The sequence below is a fragment of the Pteropus medius genome, unplaced genomic scaffold, assembly GCF_902729225.1.
Source record: "Pteropus medius unplaced genomic scaffold, Ma_sr-lr_union100, whole genome shotgun sequence".
Classification (NCBI taxonomy): Eukaryota; Metazoa; Chordata; class Mammalia; order Chiroptera; family Pteropodidae; genus Pteropus; species Pteropus medius.
In genome coordinates this window covers 2,255,064-2,280,677 of record NW_024353517.1, presented here as the reverse complement: position 1 = coordinate 2,280,677, position 25,614 = coordinate 2,255,064, and the positions used below count along the sequence as shown (strand labels likewise).

General features: G+C 38.9%; 1 protein-coding gene across 2 annotated transcripts in view; it reads left to right on the top strand.

Annotated features, from left to right (window-relative positions):
- The first annotated feature begins 44 nt into the window (after positions 1-44).
- ABCC5 (ATP binding cassette subfamily C member 5) overlaps positions 45-25,614 on the top strand; it is a 68,072-nt gene continuing 42,502 nt past the window's right edge. The window contains exons 1-9 of one of the 2 annotated variants that reach the window (XM_039850543.1): positions 45-187; positions 3,340-3,522; positions 19,284-19,441; positions 19,627-19,782; positions 20,424-20,571; positions 22,943-23,018; positions 24,651-24,738; positions 24,866-24,908; positions 25,345-25,578. In XM_039850543.1, the coding sequence (XP_039706477.1) occupies positions 3,394-3,522; positions 19,284-19,441; positions 19,627-19,782; positions 20,424-20,571; positions 22,943-23,018; positions 24,651-24,738; positions 24,866-24,908; positions 25,345-25,578 (1,032 nt within the window). In that variant the 5' untranslated portion in view covers positions 45-187; positions 3,340-3,393. The remainder of the gene's footprint in view (positions 188-3,339; positions 3,523-19,283; positions 19,442-19,626; positions 19,783-20,423; positions 20,572-22,942; positions 23,019-24,650; positions 24,739-24,865; positions 24,909-25,344; positions 25,579-25,614) is intronic. The other variant, XM_039850544.1, reaches the window with a different exon arrangement.

Sequence of the window (25,614 nt, the reverse complement as noted above, 5' to 3'; positions counted from 1 at the left end):
TGCCGCATGTCCAGCCTCCGGCTCCAGGAAGGGGGACTACAATTCCCTTCAGCCTTGGGGAGTCTTTGTGCAGCACGCCTGCGCAGTCTGGCGGCCAATGCCGCTATAAAGGCTTGTTTTGCTCTGGAGCTGATGCTCGGGAGCGTGGTCGAGTGGCCGTCTGGGCGGTCGTGGAGCTGGGGCACAGGTAGGGAGCGTCTACCGTCGCACCCCTTTCTTCTCCTTCAGTTGTCACGGGGATCACCCCTGTGTGTTTCTTCTGGAGGCGGCGGGCTGTGTTCAGGGATACAGGCAGTTCGAGAGAAGCCGGAGACCTGAGAAACCGGGCCTGGCCTCTCTTTGTCTCTCGTCACCCCCTCCTTGGGACGCAACCCCTGAGGCTTGTGGTGAGGTAACAGCGTGAGAAGGCAGGTAGGATGGGATGAGTAGTCAAGGTTGCTGGCTACATTCCCGGATGCGGCCACCAGGGGGTGCTGCGCCCGCGGCCCGTGGGTGTGGGTCGCTATCGGCTCGCAAGGCCCGAACTGGCCATGGGAACGCCCTAGGGTCCAGGGCATCCCAGGCGAAGCTGACCTGAAACAAGCCTCTAACCTCAAGGTTGTGGGGAGGGCGGCCTGGGGCTCCCCCGCTCACGCTGCGCACCGGAGACTCAGCTGCCAGCGACCTGAGAAGCAATCCTCTCGGAATTTTTGCAAATGGGTAAATGGAGGTTCATGACTTAAGCACACACAGCAACCCCCTGGGTAGAGCCCAGAATGGAACCCAGATCTCTTGACTGTTATCAGTGCCCTTTCCACTTCCACCGCACAGAGCTGCATGGTGCTTTGTATTTATTACACAGGGATCATTTGGTTTCTGCACAGACGTGAGGAGGCAGGAGGCACAGGAACCACCGGCAAAGTTTCGGAAGGTTTGCGAGGAGATGGATAGGTTATACCGGGTCTCTAGCCTGAGTTAGTGAAAGGTGCAGAAGGTTGGAGGCACAAGTGGATTGTAGGAGGATGGTAAATACAAATTCTTTTAGCTTCAGGTCAGGTTGTCTTGTGCAGCTTCGGGGCCTGGAACTAGATTCCTGAAGTGTGGGAAACCTAAGTTCTGTTATAATGAAGGCAATTTGGAAGCACCAGTCTGGCTAATCACAGTTCTTAATACTGTGCACCCCACCTCCACCATGCAGTTTCATCTGCTGCATTGTACACTTTTATCACTGGAAGGAGAACCTCGATTAAAAAAGGATCTGACCAGGTGGCCTTAACTCTGTTGATTTTTAATCTAGCACTACTTTGGGGTTCTCCCACTTTGATGATTCTGCTAGGGCCATTGCACAGCTCTGGCTCGGAAATAATAAAAATCCCTTTCCTTTTTTCCTTTCTTAACAGGTAAAGCAAGTTAACATTTTAAAAAGACTTTTAAACAACTTTAAGGGAGAATAGAAGAGAGAAATACAAATAGTATTTTTAAAAAGTAGTCAAGACTAGTGACCCTTCCTTCATTGCTTTCTTCAGATTTGGGCCTTAATTCTTTCCAGAAACTATTGGGCTTCCCAGCTCTTGGCTGGCCCCCACATGGAGTGCCCTGTCTTATATCCCTGATACACAGAAGATGGAATCTTCCATGTGTTCAAGGCCAAGAGATAGTAACTTTGTACCCATTCAAGGCCCTCCTACTCTCATGACTGTGACTCTTTCCCCCTGAAATTAAAGAAGCAGGAGTGTTAGAGGTGATGGAAAACTGCTTCCCATACCTTTCAAACATAGAAGGACTTGAAATAAAGTAATTGGAATAAACTTTGGTTATCATGAGTTCTTACACAGTTGGGATGATCTTCATGTTCTTCTTAACATGGCCTTTGATATTGTGAATGAATTCCTTTGGCTTCCTCCCTTTTAAACTCCTCTCTTACTTTTTTCCAAAGTAGGACTAATCCATTCAGCTTCTGGAAATTAGCTAGGCTAGAGAAACTTTGAAGGGGAAGGCTGGACTTCTGTGACCCTTGTAACAAGAAAGATTACTCACTCTTGTGTGCAGCTGCATCCAGACATTGGGGACACTGGCAGGCGCCAGGTCTGTTTATAGTTTAAGTTTAGTAACGTGATTGCTGTGGCCTTGGTTGTAAGCCCGGTGTTCTTTATGGTGCAGTTTGTCATTGGACAAGGTGACTTTTTTTTTTTTTTCTTTAAAGATACATAACTGTATCAACTCAGGGTACTTGAATCAGACCTCTGAAAAGCGAGAAGTCAAGTAGGAAGGAGATTTAGTCTTTTTTATTTAGAGAATTAGTAAGTGTTCTTTTTTCTGATACCTTAAAAAATGAATTGTAGCTGTCAGAATTTGTCCGTAGAGTAGTATTTTTAAATTATAGTGATAGCTAGGAATTTATGGAATTCAAAAGGCAACACAGCTTACACGTTAATTTCTACTGAGGCTGGTTTGAAAGGGGTTTTCTCAGTTCATATTTGGGAAACTTTGAACCCTTTTAGGGTGGGAGAAATGTTTCAGAGAGGTGTGTTATGTATTTTATTTTTTCAAAAGTAACCAGAGTTGATACAGGATATTAATTAGAGTTAGCCCAGCAAGCAGGTCATACTAGGTAAGACTTCATGGGACAGGGTGGGCGGTTTGTTTTGGTTATTTTTTAACAACAGCTTTGTCGAGATGTAATTTATATACCATGAAATTCAGCATTTTAAAGTATACAACTCAGTGTTTTGTTAATATATTCACAAAATTGTGTAGCCATCACCACTATCTAATTTTAGAATATTTTCAGTATCCCAAGGGCATACTGAATTTGTTTTAAAGTTAAGGTATAATATTGTTTTGTATGTTGGCTCTGTAACTCCATGGTACTTAAAAAAAATATCAGCTAGCCTATTACCTAATTATAAAAATGCAGAGATGGGATAGGTCTAATAAATATTTTATAAGTTTTCATTTAGTAAAATTTAGTAGAAGTTATATCTATTTTAAAATTGTGGCGTTTTTAATTCTTTGAACAAATTGTTTTCAGAAAGTCTTTTTTTTTAAAGACCTGTGTAAAGGCTCTATACATTGGGTTTGAACTTGGTTGAAGAGGGTGGGTGTCTTTTTACCAGTGTGTTTATTTTTTCTAATCTTGTTTTCCTTGGCAGTGGGGGGAGATAATTCTTGATTCTATTATAATGATTTTTTTCTTTAAAATATGAAATGGTATTTGAAAATTTTAATACTTTAATATTTTTATAGATATAAGGGTAAAAAACGTTAATGCTTTTTCCCTTTTTCCTATTTTAAAGCACTTTTGCATATGATTAAGCACAATTTAGGTGATGTCTGTTCTTGATGAATTTTTAATTTCAGAAATTCTCAAGTGAAACCAGGAGTCTATGAACCTGGCACCTCTATTCAGAGAAAATGAAGGATATCGACATAGGAAAAGAGTATATCATCCCCAGTCCTGGTTATAGAAATGTGAGAGAGAGAAACAGTACTTCCAGGCAGGACAGAGACCACGAGGACTCCAAATACAAGAGAACTCGGCCGGTCAGTGTTTCCTTTCCTGAGTCCCTTTTCTTATCTGCTTGTTGTACTAGAGAATACTTTCTTTTTTTCATATAATGCATAATTAAAAAGAAGTTTCTCTTTTTTTATTGGCTTTAGATCACTGTTAAGAATTTATAGTTACTTATGAAAGAGGAGAGGTTAGCTCTCAGCCTCCCACCTATTTCTCCCTTTGCCTTCTGTCTGCCACTTTTGCTCACCTGTGGTACCTTCTCAAAAGGCTTTGCTTAAGAGAAGACAACTTATGGAGGGGTGGGAAGTGGAGCAGAGGGAATATGAACCATTAAATTTCATTCGTGTCCTTAAAATAGTTTTTTTCTTCTGCCTGTTGTCTGTGTTTAAAATGACTTCTTGGAGAGACTCATTCAGATTTCATAGTACTTGGAATCATTCTAGATTGTTGTATGATAATCAGTAAGTTTTTCAAGTAAATCCATGAATGTAATAATCTAGTTTCCTCCAAGGGAAATAATGAATATACACTTTAAACAGAAGGAAATATCTTTCTTCTAAGAAAAAAAAATAATACCTTTTCTTAAGTTGCAGAAGTAACTGATAAGGGGAGTTGTGGGTGACTGGGTTTAGGAAGTCAGGTTTGTGTTCATGTATGTGTTATGTGAAAACTTGAGAAAGATATGGGCTTTCTGGCTGACTCTGGTGGTTCGTTAGCCTAACATTACCTGTTCTTCTTTGGCTGTCTTATTAACATTTTCTCATTAATGGATGTTTTCTGTTCCCACTGTATATTATACGGTACTTTCCCTTTCAAGCTTAACTTTGGAGAAACATAGATTCAATGTAATCACTGTCAAATCTCTGAAGTGCCAGTTTTGTAACTTCTTTGTCTAGACCTTGTTAATTAAACTTTTATTAATATCTTATGAGTGTTTGACACTGTTAGTATAGCATTTAAATCTGGAAAAAGTCACAAAGGTAATATTGGAGCAAGGCTTTGAAGGATGATTAGGCGGGGATGCTATCAAGCCTTAGCAGTTTATGAATAAAAAAGCATTGACGGTAGAACCTGACTGATTGGATCGTTGAAGATTAAATGAGATAACATATAAATTGCTTAGAATGGTGCCTGCCATGTAGCTGTGCTCAATAAATGTTAGCTCTTAGAACTAGTTGTCTAAATCGTAGGATGCGTAAGAAAAAATTCTGTATGCCATTGTAAAAGATCTTTTACTATGGCCATTGGGGACCTATTGGTTATTGAGTAGGTTTTTTTTTTTTTCCTTTTAACTTTTTATTTTGAGATAACTGTAGATCCACATGCAGTTGAAAAAAATAATACAGAGAGATCCCATATGCACTTTATCTAGCTTCCCCCAATGGTAACTTCTTGCATAACACAGCACAGTATCGCAACAGGATATGAATTAACATTAATACAGTGTATCCACCTGATTAAGACTTCACCAGTTTAACTTGCACTCATTGTATGTGTGTATTCCATGCAGTTTTTTTCACATGTGTAGATTTGTATAAACCACCACCACAGTCAAGATACAAAGCAGCTCCATCACAAGGATCTCTTTTATAGCCAGATTTAAGTGCTATACTAACAGTGTCAGACACTCATAAGATACTAACAATGGCATCCAGAATTTTCTCTTACACATCCTACACGTTAGACAACTAGTTCTAAGAGCTAACATTTATTGAGCACAGCTGCCTCCCTCACCCTTTCACCTAAGTTCTAGGAGTGTGAATCTGTTCTCTCTCTGTAATTTTATCATTTTAAGAATGCTATATAAATGGAATCATATAACATATAATCTTCGGAGATTGCCTTTTTTTCACTCAGCATTATTCCCTTGAGATGCATCTAATTCGTTGTGTGTATCAATATTTCTTCCCTTTTCATTTTGAGTCGTTAGTATTCCACGTTATAGGTATACCATAGTTTGTTTAACCATTTACCTGTTGAAGGGTGTTAGGGTTATTTCTACTTTCTTGCTATTACAAATAAAGCTGCTTTGAACATTTGTGTATAAGATTTCGTGTGAATAAGCTTTCATTTTTCTAGAAGGCCCAGGATACAATTGCCGGATCATATGATAAGCACATGTTTAGTTTCATAAGAAACATCAATACTCCTCCACAGTAGCTGTAGAATTTACATTCCCACCAACAGTGTATGACTGATCCAGTTTCTCTGCATTCCTGCCAGTATTTGGTATTAATGCTATCTTTATTTTAGTCATTCTGATGGGTTTGTCTGATATCTCATTGTAGTCTTAATTTATGTTACCCAATGGCTAATGAAGTTGAGCTGATAAGGGATTTTTAAGACTTGATTTTATCTTAGGAAGATTAGTTTTGAGGCAGTTATGAAAAAACCCTTTATAGGAGAGAGAGAAAACATACAGAGAGCAGTCAGGAAGTTTCTGCGCTCTAGCCTATGTGAGAGAGGCCAAGGGTCTGTGTCGAAGCATAACAGTGAGGTGGAAAAGAGGAAAAAGACTTAGGGGCATCTCTGGAAGGGTAGGGACACATTGTGGTGGCTGGGATTGGTGGTGAGAATGGGTTTGCTTTTAAGCATGTTGAATTTGAAGTGCATCTAAATAAAATAATCAGTAAATAGAGCACAGGCAAAAAGGAGAATAGGAAAAAATTTTAGAATCATTAGGGTATCTATGTAAGTGAAGCCTTAGGAGTGAGCAGGCTTGTCAAGCAGGAAGAGGCAGAACATGGGAAGCTAGTGTGCAGTCCTGTGAAGTTTCTGGGGACAGAGTCCCTCTCCAGTTGGTTAGAGCAGAAATTACATTAGGAGGTCCTGTGGCAGCAGTGAGCTTTTCCTCTGCAGGTGGAGAAGGACTGGAAATAGAGTCATTGTTGTGCCTATTGTCCCTTAAATTATGAAGTCAGGCATCAGACAATAAGTTCCCTTCACATGATCAAGCCTTATCTCGAAGAAACAGGAAGGCTAATACCACTTATATAAAATTTCAGGAGTCCATATGAATTTCATTTTGATTATCTTTTCATGTTTCCTAAACTTTTTCATTTGAGTTCCATTTTTCTGGTTTGTACCATATCCTTGTATCCTTTGAACTTTTTTTTACTTAAAATATTTCTTTCAATCAACTGTTTTTTTTCCTTTTTGCTCAGCCTTGACCTAAGCAATAAAATCATAGGTTTATGCAATCAAATTTTATACACATTAAAGCGAATGCATAAGTCTCAAGTGTTTTTAAAAGTTCATGTACTGCCTAGAATGTTCTTGCATATTACCTGTCAAAAACCAAAATTTCTTAGACTTACTGATCTTGAACTTGTCTCATATATAACAGTTTGCTGATAGAAGAACCAGAAAGATGACAAAAAATTTCTGGTTCAGAGATAGTATAAAAAATGGATAATTTAAATAGTTGGGAAGCAGAATAGGTATATAAGCATACAGTTTTTAAAAATGTAAGCAGATAATTGGGTAGAGATTATAATTTCATGTCACATAATCATAACCATTATTTCTATATTAGAGAGGAAATTTGGGACAGGATGTACCAGATGCCAGGTATGCCTACTGTCCCTCCAAAATAAAGAACTAAAGTAATAAAAGATGAGAATACATCTGTGGCTCTTAATTGGAAAACGGATTTTACTCACCACCATTAGCCCTCGATAGGTCCAGTTGACATGGAAGCATGAAACTGTCAAAGAGAAGTCCGAAGCAAAGCGTCAAGGTACAAATTCTTAAACAGGCTAGTGATTTTTTTTTCAAGCTGTAAACAAAGTTGCAGAGTGCAGTTTGCTCATTTCTTAGTATTGTGGCCAAATATTCCTTTTGGAATACTCTGGGAAAATTAATCAGTCACATTTTCAGATATTTGTATCACATCTACTTAGAGGTAATGAAAGAGCATTTCCACACCTACCCTTTGTTTAGAACTATTAAGTTAATGCTTGTGGTCACACACAATTTGATGCGTTAGCGAATATCCTTTAATCCTGAAGTGCTAATAGGGGTGCCTTCTGTTGCTGTTCATTCTTTGAGCTTCAGTACTAACCTTGGCTGGCGTTAGGCTGGCATTATTTCAACAAACATGAAGATTTATGTCTAGACCACTTCTTAACATTGTGTCTGAGGCATAGTTCTCCAGGCACAGCTCTTTTTCTTATAATTCTGTTCATACATGCACAGGTAGATCCCATAACTCCATGAGCCCTGTTTTTTTTTTGTTTGTTTATTTTAAGATGTGTTTATTCATTTTTTTATTCATCAAACATTTGCTCACTCTCTAAGATGCATGCACAGCACTGAAAGAAGTCTTCTGATGCAGATAAAAATAAACTGATGCCGGGCCTGCCTGCCCTCCAATAGAAGCTTAACCTCTTCGTGTATATATAGATTACTGTAATGTACATGCAATAGAAATTAATAAAGAAAGAGTGCTTTAGTCTTTGAGATCAGGGAAGACTTCAAGAGGAGGTAGTATTTAATTGGAGACTTGAGAAATAGGTAGAATTTGGAGAAAGGAAGAACATGCCTGGCAGAAGAAAGAGTTGTAGATAGGGCCAACTAGGCCCTGTTGGCTTTAAGCATACAGTGTGAGCTCGTAGATGTAGAGAGATAGGTCAGCAAGTTTCTGATGATGTATGTTCTTCAATCATAGGCCGAGGAGTTTGGATTTTAGTTGCTTTAAATTAAAATTTAAGCAAAAGCAAGACAAAACTATTTAATGCTTTCTTAAGTTTGTTTTTTTTTTATTGTGGTAGTTGTTTGTTTTCTTACTGCTCCCAGACCAAAGCCACGGGTGACTTGTTTTTCACTAGCATGTCTCATCTAGAAAAGGAGGAAGAAGGGAAAATAAGCAGAAGTCAACTAAAGTTCATGTGCCATTATGACTGACTGCTCACTCTTTTCTTCCCTTCACTCAAAAGTGCACCATTGGTGGAATTTTCTCTCCACCATGTTAGGATATTCTGCCTCTAGGAAAGGTAACAAAGCAAGTATTCACAAAGTCAAGTGACCTTCACTTGGTGTTTCCTTTAGTTCTGTGGTAGGCCGACCCTTTGAACTTGGTTGGAGTTTTCATAATTAGTGACTTGAAATATTTTGGTGAGCTGAAGTTATATCCTAGGGATCAGGATATGGGTTTAATCTCTTAATTACCAAGAAATATGATTCTACGATATATATAATTATTTAAGAATTATGATCTCATTATAGAAAATGTATAAATTGTAGAATATTATAGAAAAAATAAATCACCCTTAACCCCTGTTCTCAGAGACAACCATTGTTATTATAAAAATAGTTTTGTCTGGTACCATACACTTTTAGAGAGTTTGACTCTGAAAGCTTTTCTTTAGGAACTAAGGGTATGTGAATTTGTCTATGCCCTTGTGTTTTCAGAGTCAAGAATATTACCTGTGAGCCTATTTGTTGTTTGAGAGGAGGGCAGGGTGGGTGAAGGAGATTAGTATTTGCAGTCTCTGCATTATTTTTCTCCTGATTGGTACTCAGTGACTCGGCAGATTTTCTGGCAGTCAGTGACAGGATGAGTAAGAACACCTGCTTTTTTTGTTCTTTTCCCTTTAAGGACATCCATAAAGTTTCATAGAGCTCAGTACGGGTATGATACGGGCGTCTGGCCTGGTGCCAGATGTTGGTCTCCAATAGCAGTCCACAGCTCTCTGGTGGAGATGACAACAGTGTTGCTATTGGTGCAGAACCCAAGTGGCTTTGCTGTGTGGTGACCGAATCTACAGCACCATCGGTCTCCTGAGGCTGGCCTCGATCATGAGTTCTTCCACGCCATCTGCAGCAGAGCTACTGCTGCTTTCCTGGGAAGTGCTGCTTAAGGGAAATAAGTAGAGCCTGTTGGCATGAGTTAAAGGAGATTGCTGTTAAAAAGGAAGAAAAATGTTGGAACTAGCTTCCTGTTTTTTAAGCAGTTTTAAATTTTTGTTAAGATAGATAACTTGGGAGTTACAAATGGTTAATGAAAACTTTTTCAATGAAATCTTGGTTCTGCTTTTAGGTAGCCTTCAGTGAATGCTTTCTTTAATGTCTCATCATTTAATGAGATGTCATTTAATGTCTCTTAATTAAAAATACAAAAGTCAGCGCCAGAACAGGAAACCGGACCTCCAGAAGGTTTTGCAGTGGTTGAATCTGTTCATAAAAAAATTAGACAAATGTGAAATTAATTTGCTACACTGAAGTCCACTAATTAGTAGAATTAAGCTTGTTTCTCCTTCCCCTCCCCAGCCCCTTTTTAGAGAGTTAACCTATTTAGATAATTAGATGTTGTACTTGTTCAAATTCCTTGAGATTATTTTTTGAATTAGCTATTCAAAGAATCAACTCTTATATCAATGAAAACTTCTGTTTACCAAAGCATATATGGTGTTGAGCAGTCACTTAGTTTTTTTAAATGTTGTATTCTCACATTAGAAAAATAGCCAAACTGCCCAAATCTTCACCTTTGTGTTTGTTTCTCACCATCATCAGCAGTTCCAGCCTGCTCTGCAGTCCAGGGATCACATGGTGAAACTACTAATGTCTTGTGATAAGCACTTAATGTGGGTGCACACATGGCGATAGGCGGTGAAGGAAGTTTTATTCATAAATTACATTTTGACTTTTTTTTTTTAAAGTTAAAACCTGAAAATCTTGAAGGGATTTTGTCAAATGCAAAAGACCAGCATTATTCTGTTTAATTCAGTGATCCTTAGCCCAGGCTGCATATTAAAATTTCTTGAAGAACCTTAAAAAAATGTCGATGCAACACCCTACCCCAGACCAATTAAACCAGTCTCTGGGGGAGGGCTCAGGTATCAGTGTTATTTTAAAGCTCCCCTGGTGATCCTGTTGTGTAGCTAGCGCTGAGAACCTCTGCCCTAGATCTCATGAAATAAAGTCTCTTCTATCTCCTCAACCAATGGGGCTTCAAATGTTTCCTTTAAGGTTTTATATTTCCTCTGTGATTCATTTTCAGGTTAATCCTTGGAAATCTTATTGTAATAACAAAGTTAATCTCACACCTCAATATAATAGGAACTTCGAATAAGTTCCTTGGGCATTAGCTTATGAAACAACTAAAAGCCTTCTTTTACCTGCTGATTATGGGGTAATGCTAGATTATGAACTGGAAAAATACTTATCTGACCATGGTGGCGATGTGTAGTTATATCCACTGGTTTATTAATAGCTGATCCTCAGCATGAGACAACACAGTATAGTTACAGAGGAGTGAACAGATAGTTAGAGATGAGATGCATAAGTTAATTCATAGCTGCTGAGTGGTAGGACTGAGATTATAGGTTGCCTGGCTAAATAGTAGGCTCTTTCTAATCTACAAGTTCTTAAGGGAAGAACTTGAGATAGATGGTCAGGATCATGTTAATAACCCATTGGAGTAAGGACGTGATGAGAATTGGGAGAGTAAATGTCCTTGGCAGGTTTCTTTAACTCCTTGGAGATAGGGAAGATGAGAAAGCCTGATGTTAGCTGGTCTTGGGAGATCATCAACTTCTAAATTTTTTTTTAATTTAAGAGAAAATTTGTTTACTTTTAATTTATTTTTTAATATTTAGAGTCTCTTGAAACCTGTATCTGATTGTATACAGTTTCCCTCAAAGATGTTTCTCTCTAGATGTTTGTCATAAAGGCAGCTATGTATGAGACTGAGACATGTACAGAAAAGCATTTGCTTGGTCCAGGGGGTTTATAAGAAGAGGCTGTCTGTTCTGTGATTGTGTTAAGATCTTGTGAATTAAGTAGAAGAGAGGGAGAATATGCTCTAGGATGAGAGGCCTGTCTATCCTGATAGTGCCCCAGAGACTGCTTTCTTTTTGGGGTGTGCCAGACAGGAGTATTGCAGCCTTTAATCCCCTTGGAAGCGGCGAGGCGCCTCTGTGTTGCCAGTTGATGCTTGCCATCACTGTGTTCAGGAACAACTTGGATGAATCCTCAGTCTGCAGGCTTAGGAAGCCTACTCTGCCGTTGTCCTGCTGTCATGAAGGGATTGTTCAGTCTGGAGAATGATTTCCGGCCTCTGGTGTCTTGTTGCAGGCGCCTCCATACTGGGGGGATGTCCATGGTTGCCTTGTCAGCAGACATTCCGCTCTGGCAGCCTGTGAAAATGAGATGGGACAAACCAGATAAGCGGTGTCCTTGCAGTGTGGTTGGTGCACTAATTATCAGTCATGGGTGAGGTGATGGTACATATAGAACAGGGACAATCTCTTGTGCAAGCATCTCTGTTTGCTTATAGTTAGTATGTGACTGTGTTTCCCTGACCTTTGTTTGAATCGTAGCAGAACCTGAATTTCAGTGTCCCTTTTTAGCTCCCCAGTGTCCCCACCCTGCCCCATATGCATCACTTTGTTAGGGAAAGAAATGCCCAGTGTTTCCTAGCCATATAGTCCCAGGGAAAAATAAATAGCAATATTTCCTTTTTTAATGTTTTCTCAACTCCTGGATCAAGCAGTATTTTTTCCTTTGGAAAGAATCAACTGCTGCAAACACCTCTCTCTGTGGCCCATGTCCTCTGGCAATGGAGGGTATGTAGTACCCCTTAAGAGAAAGAAAAAGAAATGAGTACTCTCAGGAGAGGCTTTAAAAAGTTACTTCTAAAACAAATTTAAAGCATCATAATGTAAAAAACAAACCTCATAAAACCCATTCTCCTAGATTAACATATGTCAAGTACTGTGTTAGCTATTTAGCTATCTAGGGCTACCTTAGCACCACTGACATTTGGGGCCAGGTACTTCTATGTTGTGGGGGGCTGTTCTGAGCATTGTAGGATGTTTAGCATTGTAGGATGCACTACCTACTAGATGCCAGTAGCAACCCTAAAACTCTGACAGCTGGAAATGTCTCCAAACATTGCCAAATGTCCCATAGGCAAGCAAAATCACAATCACTTGAGAACTACTGGGCCACACTATCCAGTATTATAGCCACCAGCAACATGTAGCTATCGAGAATATGTAATGTGTCCAGTCCAAATTGAGATGTGTTATATATATAAAATACACACTGGATTTCCCCTGGTGATCCTATTGTGTAGCCAGCCAGAATTAGTACTGAGAAAAGAATGTAAAATAGCTCATTAGTAATTTTTATTGATTATATATTAAAAAGATAAGATTTTTGTATATATTAGGTTAAATATATTATTAAAATTATTTTGAGCTGTGTCTTTTTACTTTCTAAATGTGGCTACTAGAAACATTTAAATGACATTTGTGGCTTGCATGGTATTTCTGTTGGACAGCACTGAGCTAGAGCACAGATTGACTGGCTACAGTTTGGCTATTAATCTTGTGTTAGGCATTTAGTTCCCAGTAAACCATTGGATTTAAATTCTTTTTGTTCCTTTGGAAAATCGTCCTTCATATAGTAGAGTAAAGGAGACAAGGAGTATGTAAAATATTACATATTACCAGTTTGCTCTCCTGAGTACCGCTAGTAGTATATTAAAAATTGGTTCAGTGTTCAGATGATGCATGTTTGTCTTACATTTCTCTCCTCATATTAGATTTTATCTCTATTTTTATTAAGATATATAGTTGTATTTTAAAATTTAACTTCTGTTTCTTGGTTGGTGACACTGAATTTAGAGGTTGAGAGATAGAAGCTTTTGAACCAATTTAGTAGATTATTCTGGATTTTGGTCTTTTATATATACTAGAATGTAACCAGCACGAAGACAGTGATTTTGAGGTGCAGAGTCTGTTTGTTTACTCCTGTATCCCCAGTACCTAGAGCAGTGTCTGGTACATAGTAGGCCCCTCAATAAAAACTTGCTGAATGATAGATTATAACACCATGTCTTTTTCAGAAAAGCTGGCTGTTCAAAATATATTAGTTTCCCGGTCACTTCTAGAATTAGCTTTATTCCTCTTCCCCTTAATTTTAATTTCATTATGCAGAAAATTTCCCTTTTCATATTTAAACCCATCCATCTTACTTTTGATGGTTTCTGGCTTTCGGGAAAATGGAGGTGATCTCCCTTCCATAGATGAGCTAAATATGCTATTTAATTTTCTCTCTACTATTTAATCATTTTTATGTAACTTTTGGGGGTTAATTTCAGATGGATTAATGTACAGTATGAAACCTGGATATCAATTAGTTCATCTCCAATCTGGTATTTATTGGTCCCAACAATTTTCACTGATTCACGTTTCCCTACCCTGTTATGTTATTTATGCCTTCCTATAGTAAACCCTTATAGCTTGAATATTCTAAGTCTTTTCTATTGGTTCGTTTCCATTTTTAATCTATTCAACCTTAGAATGTTGATAACTCACTTTACAGGATGTTAATGTGGTAGGATAAATTTATTTTTACCCTTAAACAGACATACTTTTTTTCCTGGCATGCTTGGCCAGGTAAGCTTTTTTAGGAAGCCTAGAGAGAAAGAGAAATTAGGCATCTAACCAAATAGTTAATGAGTATGAGACATCTGCGCATTTGCTGGCGAGGTAGTATAAAGATGCTTTTATTTTATGTTTAAATATTAGTCTATAATGTATCTGTCGTTTAGCATCTGCGCATCTTTGGTTTAAAAACAACCAGGAAGTGCATTTTTGCAATTAAGTAAAATAGTTTATTTACATCCTAGTGTTCTAATCATGTACTTGTGACTTTGACTTTGGAAACTACCATTTGCTTTAATGAGGTTAGTTAGGACAGTCAGAGTTAGAGAGTGATAGTTTATTTTAATCCGATACTCACCCTAGGGAAGAGAGGAGAACTGTCTGAAAGGTACATATGAGGTCATCTGGTAGAGTGAGGATTTATTTGTTTGTTTGTTTTTTCTTTTAAAGGCACATAGCACAGTGATAAGGAGACTCAGCTGTACAGCCTAGATTCAGATCCCTGCTGCTCTTTAACATCTGTGTGCCTCAGTTTCCTCAGCTATAAATGGGGGAAATAATATTACTTTCCTCATGGGGTTGTTCTGAAGATTAAATGAGTTAGTGTCTGTAAAGCATTTAAAACAACACCCGGCACATAGTAAATGACATACTAGTTTGTAAAATTAATCTGCACAAGTTTTCCTGTCACCTTCCAGTAAGCAGTTTGCCTTTATAGATAACATGCTAGTCATGAGCTCTGGCTATAAACAAGGCAGATTGCCCTAGCCTCATGTCAACAAAATAGAAGTGAAAGTACTAAAGCTAATAGTACTTTTTTGAAATATCACTGGAGTACATATTCTGTAATAAGGCTAATTGAGCAAACTGGTCAGATATCTAATTGCTAGGAGCTATACTCTTTAATCCTGTAATCCCACTGCTTCAATTTATCCTAAATAATCCAGAAAGAAAAATAAATGATAATTGTTTGTTATACTATTAACAATGAACAAAACAGTGGATAATCTAAACAAGTGGAATGGTTAAGAAGATCTCAGTGGTGTATCATGTATAGCATTGTGATAATAATTCAGGTAAGGGGGCAACATGAAGATATTTTAGTTGACATTTGAATAATAGGTGCCAAGCTCTGTGCTAGGGGCCAGGGATACAAACGAGTAAGATTACCTACCTTTCAGGAGCTCTTATCAGAAGCATCCCACTGCAGTGGTAAAGGTGCAGGGAATACATAAGAGGAAGGAAATAAATTCTCTGACCTTGAAAAAGTCTGGGGAAAAGCTAAAAGAAAGAGGAAATAGTAGAGATAGGCTGTAGGGTTTATCAGATGGACAAATTGGGGTAATATAGTTAATATATATTCAGTGTTTATTATATACCCCATACTTTGCTAAGCATTTTTCATTATCCCATTAATTCCTCTCAACAGTATGTGGTAGGTGCATGCACCATTATGAAAATGAGTAAACTGAAGCTTGAAGCGGCTAGGTAACACACTAAAGATTTGTGGTAGACTCAGCATGTGAACCCATGTCTGTCTTCTAAAATGCATGTTCAAAGTCACTATGCTGCACAGTGGCCTCCAACTATGGGAAAATTTTGCCTGTGGAGGTACTAATACTTTAAGACCACAAAGATAATAGTTTCATTGGAGTAAGAGGATTTTCTCTTGATTTTCTTGATAATGTTATTTTAACAGACAAGAATTCTTGCCAACAGCTAAATACCTGTTACTTATTGTTTTGAGAGACCTATCTCTGAAGGAACTAGGTGCAGATACGGAACTGCACTGTTTCCTTCAAAACAGAGAATCCTGCGCAGATCCTCTTAACTCCATTAGATATTTCAGTGAGTAAGATATGGCAACAAAGTTGACAGTTTGGGAAGCAGGTTAGGAAAGAATAGCAAAAATGGGGTATGATTTGGAAAGTCAGTTGCTTGCAGTGGCAGCTTTTGATTTTCTTAGATCAATAGTAGAGACTTCTTTATACCCTTACTGTGGGAATTCCTACTCCATGTTTTATTATATGAAAATTTGGGGATTAGTGCTATTTCAACCACTTCTTTGGGGTTTATCTTTGTCAGGATAAAATTATACTGACATGTAAATTCTTATTCTAAAATCAAAAATAGTACAAGAGCCCTCAGTCTTTGTTATGTTATAGACATTTAATAATGCTGGTACAGTACTCAGGATATGCCTGGAAGAATGAAACTTTATCTACCAATTCTCATTGAAAAACTTTGGAATTTTGCATTCTCCAATACAGGAAGTAACTTACTACCCAAGAGGTGGTGGGACATGACATCGTTATGTATAGAGTCAAAGGAACAAAACTCATGCAATAAGAGTATTTTGTTGTGAAGTCTGTCCACTTTTTTATTCATAGATTTTGATGAAACTTATAACTAAGAATTTTGGAAATGAAGAAAATGAAATTAGTCTACTGTACATGTAGAAATTGGCATATTCTTATTCCCAGCATCTGGAACAGTCTTGAACATAGGTGCTCAATTAATGATGTGTTGAAAGAATGAATGAAAATGTAAAGATTTGTTTCCTCTTAATGTTACTATTTCGTTCTCATGTAAGAATACTAATTGATGGCATACCAAGTTTTCCTTTTTGATACTGTAATATCAAAAGATGTTTATAAAACTCTCCATAACTCTTGAACTTGGTTCTCCTGGAAAGGCAGAAGAACTGAGGTAGCTAAAAAGAATAAATTTGGAAATGTTATACACCTCTATTTTAAGACTTATTATATAGCTATAGTAATCAAGTTAATGATATCAGTAGAAGGACAGGCAAGTAGATCAATGGAATAGAATCCAGAAATAGACCCACACAACTCTGGCCAACTGATTTTAACATAGGTGCAAAGACATTTTAATGGAGAAATGGTAATCTTTAATAAATGGTATTGGAACAATTGGACACCTATAGGCAAAAAAATAAAGCTTTACCTAAATCTTACACCTTATACAAAAATTAACTCAAGATGAATTCATAGATCTAAATGTAAAACTATAAAATTTTTAGAAGTGAACAGAAGAAAATATTTATAATGGATTAGATGAAGAAATTTTAGATGATACTAAAAGCACAATCCATAAAAGAAAAAAAATCAACAAATTAAACTTGATCAAAATTTAACTTTTGTTCCATGAATGGTTCTAATAGAGGAAAAATACTTGTCATAAAATGGAGAACATATTTGTAAGTCATTTGACAAAAGACTTGAATCTGTAATAGAAAAGAACACTGTAAACTCAACACTAAGAGAACAATCCACTTAGAAAATAGGCAAAAGACTTGAACAGATACTTCACCGAAAAGAATGCATGGGTAGGAAACACAGGAAAAGATGTTAAACGTCACTAACCATTAGGGTTAATGCAAATTAAAATCGTGATGAGATACTAAGTCACACCTATTCAAATTGCTAAAATAAAAAAAGAATGACAATAAGAGGTGATGATGAGGATGTGGAGAAACTGGGTCTCACATGCATTGCTGGTGGGAATGTAAAATGGTACTGTGATTAAGTAATTTCCATGAATCATAAGTAATGTCAAGCTACCTTATATATTTCTTGTACTGTTAAAAGTTAAAATAAGAAGTGAGATCTTCATTCCTATACAAATTTGTAGTGGATATACATCCGAGTTTAAATTATAGTTCTAGCTGTGTTTTTCAGAACCTCAATGAAATAAAGAAAATTTCCATATTTCAAGATTCATTTATTTTGGAAATCAATAGTGATGATGGTCTCACAACACTGTGAAACATAATTAGTGCCCCTGAATCATACACTTAAAAATGGTAAAAACGGCTAATTTTATGTTATATGTATTTTGCCACAATAAAAATATTTATTTAATTGAGCCATTCAGTGGTTTCCACCCAACTTTCAATTGGGAGTGATTAATCTGCAAAGTAATATCACATAAAGGCAATGTCAAGAGAAAAATCTAATTGAATTCTGTAATGCTTTCCAAGAGATGAATATGCTCAACAAAGTCATATACTCATGGATTGCTTTTTGGTATTTTGCAGTACCTGTCTGTGTGAAAAGACATTTTCAAATATGGAATTGTAAAATCTCATTATAAATCAGCATTAACAGGTGAAAATTTGCAATTGATTTTGATGAAAGGGAAAACCATTTTAAACCTCAATTAAGTGAAATGTTATTTTCCTGTAGAAGAATGGAATTCTTCTCAATAGAAGACCTATATTACCAAAAATATGCACTCACTGAATATTACTATATTTTGAATTTTGTCAGTAAACATTTTGTGGAAATTTGTGTTTTTTTTTTTTGTAATTTAAGTACTTGTATAATATCCTTGATTTTATCTCTTGGCTCACAAAGCCAAATATGTATCATCTGATCCATTATAGAAAATGGTTCAAGCCCTGGCTGAGCATTGATTGTTCACTCTTCCTTCTTTTCTAATATGTGCTTTTAAGGCATCCACAATTTCATCCTATGCTCTGCTTTAGCTATGTCTCACAAATTTTAATGGTGTTAATAATTTCTTACCGTTTAACTCAGACTATTTACTACTTTCCATTTAATGTGTTCTTTGTATTATTTAGAAGTGTGTTGTGTAATTTCTGAATACTTGGAGATTTTTCTTGTTATCTTCGTTACTGAATTCTAATTAAATTCTAAAGTGGTCAGAGAACATACACTATATAATGTCAGTCTTTTGAAATTGGTTCAGGTTTGCTTTATGGCCCATGTAGTCATATGTATGGCATGTAGTCATTTTTCGTCATCTTCTGAAGCTTTGAATATCCAAATAAGGCTGGTCCTTAAAATATTCTTTGCCTACTCCGTACATATTCCCAGTTTCTACTTCCTCATAGTAGATATGTTTGTATTTTTAGTGTAACTTCCTCCTTTTTCAAACCAATGGTTTTCTTTTCTTCCTCATGTGGTTATAGGCAGCTTAAAGGTTAAAAAACAAAACAAACAAACAAAAAACAGCTTTGTCCTATCCTTGAATCTCAGCAGACTTTATTTAGTTTATTATTAGGTGCCAGTGTCCTTAACCACTAAATAAGTGTTCACCTTATGCTTTAGGACTTTGTATGAGGTACATGGGAACTCTCTGTACTCTCTGCTCAATTTTTCTGAACCTAAAAGTGCTCAAAAAAAAAAAAGTCTAGAAGCTTAGAAGTTTTAAGCATCTGGTTTAATGTTCCTTAGTGAGTTCATCTCACACAAGTAAGTGCTTAACCCCCTGACCCTTGGGGGATTTCTGTTAAGTTGAATCTGGCTTGCAGTTTGAGCTGTTGTGTGTCAGGTATATTTTCTGCTATCTGTTTTCTAATGTTCCTTTAAGTACGCTTTGCTTTCTCTCCCTATCTGCTGAAACTCCAGTTGGAATGCCAAGATGCCTTGGAAACAGCAGCCCGAGCTGAAGGCCTTTCCCTGGATGCCTCTATGCATTCTCAGCTCAGAATTCTGGACGAGGAACATCCCAAGGGAAAGTACCATCACAGCTTAAGTGCTCTGAAGCCCATTCGGACCACTTCCAAGTAAGAGGCTCTCCTGGTTAATGACTTCTCCATGAAGCACTGAAAGCAGTTTTGAAACTTCGAGCTAAGACACGACCATTTGGGAGCCCTGTTTTTAGTCAGGAGCTCTGAACAGTATGTTATAAATGCCGGCTGGCCTCTCTGTGTGTGTCTACAGTTTTGTGTTTTGGTTTTTCTCTCCTTAGACACCAGCACCCAGTGGACAATGCAGGGCTCTTCTCCTGTATGACCTTTTCCTGGCTTTCTCCCCTGGCCCGCCTAGCCCACAAGAAGCGGGAGCTCTCAATGGAGGATGTGTGGTCTTTGTCCAAGTACGAGTCTTCCGATGTGAACTGCAGAAGGTAGGCGTCTCTGGTCCACCTCGGTCTCCCACATACTGGATGCATAGGGCCTGAGATAGGGGTGTGGGTCCAGCAGTGTGAATTCCTCACCTCTGAGCTAGCCGATGGAGGGAGGGTAGCCTGGGGATGACTTTCTCTTTGCTCTTCTGCTTTATCTCCTATTTCACTTTTAATCCTGTTTTAACCACGGGCTTTCTCTCTCTCTCTCAGCCCCGCTTCTCTTCCTGAGTCTGCAGGGAGATTATGTTGCTGCCTTGTGACAGAGTACATTTTTGTGGTAGCTGATTGTCATGATTAAAATCTAGTTTATGACTTTACATTTTATCACAGGATCCTTCAGAAAGGGTTGGGGACCCTTGAGAAAGGAAGTTCTTATTTGCAAACAAATTCTATTCAGGGATAATTTTTTTGGGTGGAAGGAAAGACTTTTGTTCTCATCATTTTCTGTATCCTGAGAGGCTCCCCAGTCACCCAGGAAGGGTATTTTCTTCCAGAAGGTGAAGACTATGTGCATAATGTTAAAGGAAAGACTTGTGTGAGTGGTGTCAAAGCCTGGAGACAAAAAGTGATGGCAGGCGGGAAGCTAGGGTGTGTATATTCCCTGGGGAGACGTGTAACAGAGGACATGTGCCCTTGTTAAGACTAGAGAGACTGTGGCAAGAAGAGCTGAATGAAGTTGGGCCAGACGCTGCTTCCCTCCGAAGGGTTGTGTGGATCTTCTGCCGCACCAGGCTCATCCTCTCCATCGTGTGCCTGATGATCACGCAGCTGGCTGGCTTCAGTGGACCAGTAAGTTCTAACCATCCTTTCTGACAGTCTCTAGGGGCCCGGCCATGGCCAGCTCTAACACTCTTGTTCTGTTACAGGGGTTGTGCTCACCTTTGGGCTAGTTAGCAGCCTTAGAGATGCTTCCAGGTCTGTTGAAAGGGAACGATTGATTTTGGAGTGAATTGTGGCTTGGCAGCATGTGGAAGGATGAGAGGGTTTTGTTGCAAGAGAAGAAATGAAACCGGCTTGCTTTCCTGGGGTGGGGGTGAACCTGAATGAGTCTGGCTCTGCACAGGACTGTGTTCCTTTGCTGTGTGGTGACATAAAATGATAGTCTTGGTTCAGGAAGGTGTTTCTCTCAGTGCTGTGAGTAGGCAAGAGCAGGGCAAGAGCAGCCTTGTGTGGCATAGGCTGTTGAGTTAGTGCTGGTGATGCACCAGATGCCTGGAGGCTGAGTTGTCACATGTTTGATGGTTCTGTGGCAAATGAGTCTGGAAGAAGCTAGAGGACTGTTGAGGTTTCTAGAGTCTCACCTGGAGTCCATTTTAAGATCGGTTTATAGTGTAAACTGTACGGCATGTGTTGGGGTGGCAGCTGTGGTTTCTTCCTGGCGTGTACTGAAGGAGAGTAGATAAGAGAGTGACGTTCACACTGTTTTCTGGACACCTGTTTCTTACACCCACTGTGCTGCCTTACACTTGAGACTTTGATTAAATCTATTCTCTGCATATTTGCCTTGAGGCATCGGAGCAGTAGTGCTACTATACTGTGCATTTTCCGTGTGTGGGTAAGCTGGAGGTTCATGATTTTGGTAAGTATGTGCCTAAGATGCATGGTGATTAGGTAAAACTAATTTGCATTTTTTCTGTTGGTTTTTTAAAAAATGTTTGATACCTTTTTAAAAGTTTTGATCCTTTTTCTGAAGCAAAGAACACTACTTTTCTGATATTGGGTTTCTACATTAATTGACCAACTAATACGTTTTTGTGTAAGTTTTGAGTAAGCGGGACCATGTTATGTTATTATGAATATTATGTTACTGACCAAAATGGTAAACGTTTTCATAGGGCCAGCTTCCCCCAAGAAGAGCTTCTGTCATTGTTTCACTACAGGGCTGGTGGCTGCTCTGACGTTTCATAGAGTCCTTTCAACTGGGTAGCACGCTGACAGGTTTTCTTGATTACATTTGGCCAATGCGAGAACTTCATTGGCTCCCCACTCACCAAAAAAAAAAATTGTTCCACAGATTATTGGGATTTTAATTTTTTACTTGGAAAAAAATTACCTATGCATGTTCACTTTGGGGGCCTTATAGTCACTCCCTTGAGCATCTGCATATTCCTTAATTTCTCTTTTAAGGCACAGCTCACTGGAATACTAATCTTTAGTAAATTCTTCTAGATGCCAGGGAAACCCGAGAGAGTCTTCCTTTAATGGGAAAACAGTAGCACGCTTTTCCTTCTCTCTATCCTCTTGGGGAAGAGCACCTTTAGGTCTGTGTTAGTTCATGAGATTCGTCCTAGAATAGTCGAGAAAGAGATGGTCCCGTCCACAGTCTCTCTAATTGATAAAAAGATTTAAAATTGTAAGCAATGCAAACTTCTTTTTTTGGAGCTCCAACTCTAATAAATTTCCTTTTAATTGGAAATGGAAGAATCAGGCTGGTTTTGAGATTAATACTAGCAAAGAGCCTACCTTCTGTTTGTGGATTTAAATCCTTTCGAGGAACAACCCTTTAAGATTTTTGCACATTTGCTAATACGGCATGACTTTTAAACCGACTTAGACTGTTCTTACAGAAATCTATATGAGAACCCACTTTCTAGATTTGGCATATTTCTTATCTCCCCCTCAGGCCTCACTGAACCTTGGTAGCCATATACAGAAAAAAATGAAACACAATCAAGTTATTGGGCTTTGTTTTCAAGCTGCATTTATGATTAAGATGATCCAAGGTTTCAGGGATGCCATTATGACCGGCACTCTGTCCCAGGTGTCCAAGGGTCACTGTAGAGTTAATGGAATACTGGAATCCATGAGTGTGGTCCTGACCTAAGCCAAGGGGCCAAATTGCTAAACTTACAGAGACTATCTGTGGCCTTCCTGGATTAAAACAGCTTTAAGAGACCAGGCCTGACCTATGATTTGTGTGTAGAGGATTAGCATCCGCCCTGTAGATGTGCAAGAGAAGGCCACCTCCTGCAGTGCCATCTCTTGGTGAATGCTAGCTCTGCTCAAGGGCCTTTTGGGGAGAGGACAGTGAAAAGCCTCTAGAGAGGTAAGTTTTCCACCCTCGCAACCTCTCTCCAGCTGAGCTTGCTTGGTGCTGTCAGAATCTGGATTTGGGGGGAGTCTCTCTGTAGTGGAACCAGTGACAGAAGCTGTTCTTTAGAATTTTCAGGATTGGCTGTATTCTGCGGTCAGAATGAGAGAGTCAAGCGGGGCAGAATCTCTCGCCAAGAGTTCAGGTAAGGTAATGTTTATTCACTGGGGATGCTTTCCACAGCCAGACAGCTATGCTGACAATCTCAAGTTTTCTCCCAGTTTGTTTAAATTTACATGATAAATTTGTAACTTTTTAAAACTAAATTTCGGTTGGATTTGCCATGAAAACCTTTTTTTTTTCTTTATCCCATACAAATGGTTTGAAATGTACTTGTTTTTTAAACCCTATGTGTTGGAAATTCTTTAATCTGTTTCCTCTTTTTTCCCCCCCCCTTTGAAAGTTTTGCATAGTGTAAGCATTCGTTATGTCTTTTACCTCCCCCCTGCTCCTCCCTCGTGAGAGGTACTAATGCTATTATCGGTGCTGAAAAATGGCACTCTAAAGGTATGGGAAGGAAGGAACCCCACACTACAACCTGCTGTCCTTTCACGCCTTCCTTTGGAGACTGTTCCATCAGTGCCGAGGTGTGCGAGAAAATGCTTTACTGCACCGCCATCTTACTGAGTTGCTTCACGTGAGGAAAATGGGGTTTTGACCCTGCCATTCAGTGACTCAGTTCCACATTTTGGATTGCATACTGGAAAAGAAGCCAATCTTCTTGCTAGTAAACCAACAACCCAGCTGTATGCAGTGGTGACCCAAACGATGGATATAAACCTAAAAATCTGAGGGAAGGGTGAGGTGGAATACAGTAGTTATTGGAATCTGAAATCTCCTGCTTATTTGATCAGTTTATTTACTGCGACTTGACGTAAATCTGATTGGTGGGGATCTCTTAGGATCTGGTGGACATCTGGTATTAATTTCTACTCAGGAAAAATTAGAAATACCAATTAATCCAGAGAGAGTCTGGGTTCTGAAATTCGGCGTTAGCTGCCTCAGGACAATTGTGTCTGGCCTCCATTTTTGTCTGTCATTCAGAGCTGGCTTCCAGCTACAGTACCCTTTGCTAGAAGGGGTAAATGGGTGGATGGTTTTCTCCTTAATTTTTTTTTTCTTCCTTCGGGATGGGGGATTGGTTTGGCTTTCTTTTGTGGTGGTTTGTTTTGTTTCATTTTTGGCAAGATCAATTTTAGCTGCAAGGACTTGAAAAGACTCTGAAGGATGCCACCTCTTTTTCCTTGAGGCCTAGATTTTTGTATTCTGTCCTGAGCAGAAGTCATTCCTCACAGCCTAGTGAACCAATAGCGTCAGCGATTTTATGCGGAGTTACCTCTTTGGGGAGTTTTTGGTTTTGTTTTGTTTTTTAATTCTCTTTCCTTAGCAGCAAGGTCTTTATTCCTGGAGAATCTACTCCATTGCAGACTCACTGCAACGTCAGGAGCCCTAACCAATTAAGTGCTGTCAGCTTGATGTACTACTCCGGACTCTGGAAACAGATATTGGTTCTATTCTGTATTTCCACTGTGTGTAGCTAAAACAACGGTCGGAGGCCAGATGACCTGTTAGATGGCTAGCCTTGTATAACTCGACTCTGTATGTTCCCATGCATGTTACCGCAATGCTCCTTCTGTTGTACAGTGTCTGTGAGATGCTCTTTGAAGATGGTACTTTTTTTTTTCATTTTCAATAAAAGCACATTACCTCCCACTTCCTGGTATTTAATCCTGTTGCTGAATGTGCCTTGTGTGAGTGTGTGCTCCGGCGTTTGCAGGACCTCAGAGCTGGAGGTGGCACTCGGTGGTTCTTGGGGGCTGGCTGCCTTCCTCACTGCAGGTGGTGTTAGACATATGCTACCTGAGGTAACATGTTTTTGTTTTTGGGAGGGAATGGGGAGTGGGGAGGGCCCATGGGAGGGTCTCTGGATTTGTGATAGTCTGCTTTGTTTGATCCCTTCTGTGCTATTAAACTGCTGATGTTTATTTTCAGGAATGTTTTGCAAATGCACTTCTCACTCTTCCCCAGTCCAACTGTAGGTACACTGTTCCTTTTTATCAAATAAGCACGTTTGAAACGATCCAAAAAAAGGTTTTAGTTTCATTTAAAGAAAAGTATCAATGTGTGGAGATACTGGCATAAGGTCAAATATATACTTTGTAATGACTGTGTTTAGAATTAATTTCAGCTCATAGACAGGTTTATGTTACATTAGAAAGAGTAATCATGTTGGTGGTGTCCTTAAGGAAAAAAAGTTTCAAATTAGACCTACCTCCTGCAGAATGCCCTGAGTAAATTACTGCAGGCAGATTGGTCCTTCAAGAATGTTGTTTGGTCTTCCAAGAAGGTTTTTCTTCTGCACTTATCACTGAACAAGGGAGCTGCCTCCTCTTTCTAACTTAACATAAAACTGTGGCGTGGTGTGTGGGTGCCGTGGAGATGTTGACAGTGGTGTGTGTTTCTTCCTGTAGGCCTTCATGGTGAAACACCTCCTGGAGTACTCCCAGGCCACAGATTCTAACCTCAAGTACAGCTTGCTGTTAGTCCTGGGCCTTCTCCTGACAGAAATCGTGCGCTCTTGGTCACTTGCACTGACTTGGGCATTGAATTACCGAACTGGTGTCCGCTTGCGAGGGGCCATCCTCACCATGGCATTTAAGAAGATCCTTAAGTTAAAGAACATTAAGGAGAAGTCTGTGGGTGAGGTGAGTAAGGAGTGTTTGCTTCGGGGCAGAAAGAAA